The following is a 5,283-nucleotide window of genomic DNA, read 5'->3' as shown; positions in this document are numbered from 1 at the left end:
AGCGGTGAAAACCGTTCCTTTATTCTGCCCCAGGCAGGCTGCGGTCACAAGCACACGGGGAATCCGCTGATGGCATCCGTGCTCTGCACGATCATATCCGCCAGCAGAAAGCAGAAGCCTGGTGGGAGACGAGCGGAGGGCAGGTGGGGGACGGCGGATCCTGGGGCGGATGACCCGGAGCGCCTCGGGGACGAAGGTTTGGGGCTCCAGGGGTGCCCCCTCCGGGTGTGCGGGAGTCAGGGGCGGAGTGTGCCGGGGAGTCCCTGGGAGGGTGGCGGGGAGTCTATGGGGAGGGGGTGCTCAGGGCAGTCTCCTCCACCCTCTTCCCGCTTTTCAGGTTACCCGCGAGAATAGAGAAGGGTAAAGCCAGCCACCCCGAAAAATAGGACCACGAGAAGAAGACGTCGTTTTTCCACGCGTTCTTCACGGTGTAGCCTGTCAAGGCGATCAGCAGCAGCAGGCCTGGGCNCGCCCAGGCCACGCCCCCTCCTCCCAGCCCCGCCCCCGTCTCCGGCCCCTCCCCTCATTCCCTTCCGAGCGCCTAGAAGCGCGAGAATCCTGGGTCCCTGCACCCCCTGCAAGGCCCAAGCCCGCCCTAGGCCTGGGGGCCCGCTACCGTCTCACCGCAGAGGAAGAAGGTGGCGCTCGTAGTCTGGCCCCGTGAGTCGCCCTCGTGGCACAGAATCCGCAGCCCCATCACCAAACCCACGACGGCGGAGCTCGCCGCCAGCACCATGNCCCGCCGGTCCGGTTTGGATAGGGACTTGGAAGTTACTTTATGAGGGGAAGTTAATGTCACAACAGGGAAGCAGGTCCCCAAATGGGGGTTCATGGTATTCTTTGTCTCGGAGGAGCAGGTGGATCTGAGACAGGAGAGGAAGGGGTGAGGGTGGGGGCGCCACAGGTTGCGCCCAGCTGTTGTGTCAGGCGAGGGGGCCAGCTGTGCTCAGTGCTGGGGGCTGTCTGTCCAGTGGGGGACATCTGGGTGGGCCAGGCCTCACTCTGGCAGGGGATGTTGGAGCAGATGCCGCCATTACACTCCTGCCACAGGCCACTGTGGCCTCCAGGGTAGCGGATCCAGTAGTTGGTGGCAGCGGAGAGAATCGTGAGGATTTGGGCCAAGAAGCCCAGCAAGGTGCCCCCGCTCTGAAGGCTCCGCTTCACCCCCATGCCAGGGAGGCTGCTGCTGAGGGTCACACACACAAGATTGGCCAACACCCCTCCCCCCCACACCCCTCTCCCAGCTCCTTCAAGCCCTTGAGACCCCCCCACACACACACATGTCCCTCCATATCCCAGACTACACCCCAGCACTCCTGTCTGGGGACCCCTCCCTCAGGCCCTTCCCAAACCCAAAACCTTCTCCATGCCTTATTGGGGGCCTGGAGACCTTACCCGCAAGGAGCCACAGCTTAGGGACCTCTCTGTCTTTCACAGATCTCCATCCTCCAGTGGAATGCCCCTTTAGCCTGTTCAGTGCCCTCCCCCAACCCCCATGCACACACCCACCTAAGTGACTCACAGCCAGCTCCGGGGGCTTCTTAGACTCAGAATCCAGAGGGGTGGGGGAAGGGAGACTGGGTCTCTGTGAGGCAAGAGGAGTTCCAGAACCCCCTCTCCCACCAGCCACTTAAAGAGATAACCACCATCCACCCATACACACACACACACACACACACACACACCCCCCACAGCTTTTCTAGCAAAGTGACAGCTCAGTCAGATGGCCGTGACACAGTAGACCATATCCTTGTGAAAACTCTTCCCTTGATCCCGGAAGCTCTCCAGGGCCCCACTCTCTGCTCCAGCTCTTCCCTCCACTTCCCAGTGCCGGCCTTCATCCTGCACCTTCTTACCCGATGAGCCTACTCACAACCACGGCTCCATTAGCCACTGATTCTCTGATAACAACCCAAACCTTCTCCAGCCCATGTCTCTGCCCCAGACCCCTGACAACCACATCCCAAGCGAGCTCAGCATCTCCCACCAAACTAGGGATGACCTCACCACCCCACCCAAGTTGGTTGTCCCACACTCCTGGGCACTAACTTGGCCCCCTCCTGCCCATCACCCCCCCACAAAGCCCTTGGATCCTTGAGTCCGGTTCTTTCTGGCCACTGAATCTTTCTGGCTCCTGCCCTCTTTTCCATCTCATGCCCTGGTCCCAGTCACACCCTTTGCATTGCCAAGCTCCTCTGTCCCTTCTGGCCTCCCTGCATGTGCCAGAGGAATCTTTCCGGAACCTGCAGCTGGTGCTGTCCCTCCCCAGCTCACAACCTTCTCCTAGCTCCCCATTGCCCTCGGGAGAGAGTCACAGGAAGGGCCCTGGCTCTCACCTCCCTCTTCATCCTCAAGCTTCAACGGCCTCTGCCTTCCACATTCCACACAAAGCACTGTTCTCCGTTCCCTGAAAACTTCCGGCCTCTCCACACCTCCACCTTTGGGCCCCTCTGCCTGGATGACTCTGCCTTGGCCCTCGAGAGGCCCCTAAACACCCTCTCACCAGAAAGCTCACCCCCGCCCCCTCCTGACTTGGTCTTCCTCCCTGCCACCCCAGGCTCTGCCCTCCTGTCTCGATTCCCCCACCTGACTTGCAGCCCCCAGTGGGCAGGGCTCAGGTCTCAGCTTCCGGTCAGCGTCCCCAGGGAGACCCGGCAGAAAGGAAGAACTCCAGAGAAACCAGCTGAGGGTGTGAATGAATGAATGAGTGAAATAAGCGAGGGGGACCAGAATGAAGATGAGGCAAAATCAGGGAGTAAGAAGGAAGGAGCACTAATGTGGGAAAGACAAAGGACAGAGTCTTGAGATGGAAGTAGGGCCTCGAGAAGGGAGCCGACATGGGATCACGGCGGTCCCTGCACCGGGCGGGAGCCCACGGATGACAGGTGAGGGCTTGGACTCCTTTCTGGGCGCCTAGTGTTGCCCGGCATGGATGGAACTGGCTTGCCCTCAGCTTATGTCATGACTGAATTAATCTCAGAATCACCAGATCCCAGCACATTTTTGTTGAACGGGTGAAGAAACAAATGAGGGGGTTTCTGAAGGGCTGGGGGTAAGGGCCAGAGGGACGACGGCAGGAGGCCCGAAGCTTCTGGTCGTGTCTTCAGAGAATAGAGCTTCATCTTGCTGTTCTCTCCTCTCGCTCACAAGGTGTCATAGCCAGGCCGGGGGGTGCTAAAGTGAACACCCATACTCAGGCTACCTGGGGTGACAGAGAGANCTCCCCCCTGCCCTCCCCCCTGCCTGCCTCTCCAGTCCCCGGAGCAGCAGTTACCTGAACAGAGGAAGAGGCCCATGGAAACCCAGCCCAAGTAGAAGGACCAGGAAAAGAAGGACTGGACCTGCGAGTGTTGGGTCTGGTTCCACCGCTCGCTGGTGTAGACGACCATGGCCACCGTCACAAAGATGGCTGAGGAACGAAGACAAGAGAGACCGCTCAGCCCCTCTGTGGAAACTCACCAGTCCCCAGTCCCCGGGTGCAGCCTTGAGTCTACCTGCAGCAAAGGCTGTGACTGAGGAGGCAAGGGGCCCGCGGCCTGGAATGGACACTGAGGGGACACAGGACAGGGCCATGAAGATCAGCGACACCAGGACACACAGGGTGGCCAGAATGCCGAAGGTCTGTGTCACGCGGATGTAGCCTGTTCAAGAGAGAAGATTCAGGGGCCGCCCCTCTTGCTGCCCACCCGCCCCCGACAGGAGAGCCCGCTGTCCCTTACTTGCCACCGCATCGTGAGGCCCCTTCGGCCAGAGGCCCGAGTGAAATGAAAAGTTGGGCCCCACAGCCACGAACCAGAAATCCGTGCTCAGAGCAATCAGGATGGACACCAGGCCCAGGCAGCCAGTGAATAGAGCCAAGGACCGGCAGAGCTCCATGGAGATGAGCACTGGGGTGTCTGAGGCCTGGGAGATGAAGAGACTGGTGATCTGGCCTCTTGGGTCCTCTGAGCTCAAGAAAGAGAAGCCGTTAAGACTTTGAAACCAGGCTGGTTTGGTGTCATGCAGTTCCGGGTAGCTGACTCTTGCCCTAAGTCCTCCCTTCCCAGTTGCCCCGACAACGCCCTCCCCCCCCCCCCCCGAGATCCGAGTCCCCTCATAGTGTGTGGTGGAGGAGGGTGTCATATCATCAGTGGTTTGGGTGGCGGTTCAGAGCTTGCCTGTCTGTTTTACATTCTGTGCCTCCCACCTTTGGAACCCTTAACATCAGAGGAGGCTTCCTGGAAGAGGTGTGGGAGGTTTGGGGGCCTCAAGGGGGGAGGTGGCAAGTGAGGCCAGAGTGTGAGCTAAATGGGGGATGTGGCCGGAGGGGACAGTTGAAGGTTGTGACTTTCTTGTGGGTTTTGCAACCTTCCATTCTGGAAGAGGAGGGCCCCAACTTCAGTGTCTCCGCAGAAGGAGGAGCTGGAGGCCAGGACACTTGGGGCTGAGGGGGGAAGGGCTGGAGGCCAGGACACTTGGGGCTGAGGGGGGAAGGGCTGGAGGCCAGGACACTTGGGGCTGAAGTGGGAAGGGCTGGAGGCCTGGACTCAGGTCTTGACGAAGAGGCAGGCAGACGGGGGCTCAGACTTCTGGATCGATTGCTTGGAGCTTATACCCAAGGCAAGCAGAGGGTGGAGAATCACAATTCTGAAAGCTTGTGGACAGCGAGACATGCCCACATCCTTATCTGGTAAGAAGAGTTCACACACAGCTCTGCTTTGAGCAGGGCCTCCAGGGCGGTGGGCTTCGTCAGGGTGCCTGCGTGGCAGGGGCCGGGGGCACAGGACCCTCTCACCCTCCAAGAGCAAGCCCCCTCGGCCCATACTAATATTGGGTCCTAGGTAACACCTCACTGATAAGCAGGTGTCAGGTGAAGGTGTGGCAGCCCAGGTAGAAGGCTTAGGCACACTTGACCTCTATGAATCGGGGAATGGCCTAGAAGAAGACCTCTGTCATGAAGATGACTTGAGCCAGCAGTCCCACAACAGAGCGACTTAAGAGCCCAGGTCCTCTCCCGTTATTGGAGTTTCCAATTTGCAAACCTCTAATCTTCACCGAGACCCTCACCACCGAAATAACTGGCCACTCCTGAGAACGTGCTCAGAAGGACAGGCTCCCAGAGGTAGGTTCAGATCATAAGCAGCAGGGCACCAGCACAAAACATGGCAGTGGATGCAGCGCTAGTGAAGAGCAACAGACAGGCTTCAGGAAGTCTGGGCCCTGGAGGTGTGAGGAAGTGTCAGAGCACAGAGCACGTCTGCAGTCTCCACCTCATCTCAAACCCAGCTCCGTCCTAACTCCATC

At 59.4% G+C, this 5,283-nt stretch overlaps 2 protein-coding genes across 3 annotated transcripts; both read right to left on the bottom strand.

Annotated features, from left to right (window-relative positions):
- CLDND2 (claudin domain containing 2) lies at positions 1-2,453 on the bottom strand. The gene is made up of 6 exons (XM_077747395.1): positions 2,337-2,453; positions 1,510-1,585; positions 1,002-1,183; positions 625-774; positions 343-462; positions 1-118 (listed from the first exon to the last, which is right to left on the bottom strand). The coding sequence occupies exons 3-6, from the start codon at positions 1,168-1,170 to the stop codon at positions 45-47; spliced, it is 513 nt and encodes a 170-aa protein (XP_077603521.1). The 5' UTR covers positions 1,171-1,183; positions 1,510-1,585; positions 2,337-2,453; the 3' UTR covers positions 1-44.
- Positions 2,454-2,778: 325 nt separating this feature from the next.
- On the bottom strand, positions 2,779-3,981 carry NKG7 (natural killer cell granule protein 7). Of its 2 annotated transcripts, none has more exons than XM_077747170.1 (4): positions 3,720-3,981; positions 3,495-3,641; positions 3,275-3,409; positions 2,779-3,202 (listed from the first exon to the last, which is right to left on the bottom strand). In XM_077747170.1, exons 1-4 carry the CDS (start codon positions 3,874-3,876, stop codon positions 3,144-3,146), a joined length of 498 nt encoding a protein of 165 aa, XP_077603296.1. In that variant the 5' UTR covers positions 3,877-3,981; the 3' UTR covers positions 2,779-3,143. The 2 variants fall into 2 exon arrangements, with proteins under 2 accessions (XP_077603296.1, XP_077603297.1); XM_077747171.1 differs by having other exon boundaries at positions 3,139-3,198.
- Positions 3,982-5,283: the final 1,302 nt, after the last annotated feature.

The sequence above is a fragment of the Crocuta crocuta genome, unplaced genomic scaffold (assembly GCF_008692635.1).
Source record: "Crocuta crocuta isolate KB4526 unplaced genomic scaffold, BGI_CrCroc_1.0 scaffold334, whole genome shotgun sequence".
NCBI classification, from domain to species: Eukaryota; Metazoa; Chordata; class Mammalia; order Carnivora; family Hyaenidae; genus Crocuta; species Crocuta crocuta.
The sequence above is the reverse complement of the archived record's forward strand: the minus strand, read 5'-3'. Positions and strand labels throughout refer to the sequence as shown.

Excerpts from the sequence above, each read along its gene's own strand:
- NKG7 (XM_077747170.1), bottom strand. The coding sequence starts at position 3,876 with ATGGAGCTCTGCCGGTCCTTGGCTCTATTCACTGGCTGCCTGGGCCTG. Across the intron at positions 3,410-3,494 it reads AGTCACAGCCTTTGCTGCAG|CCATCTTTGTGACGGTGGCC; the intron begins GTAGACTCAAGG and ends TTCGTTCCTCAG. Across the intron at positions 3,203-3,274 it reads GGGCCTCTTCCTCTGTTCAG|GTAGCCTGAGTATGGGTGTT; the intron begins GTAACTGCTGCT and ends CTGTCACCCCAG.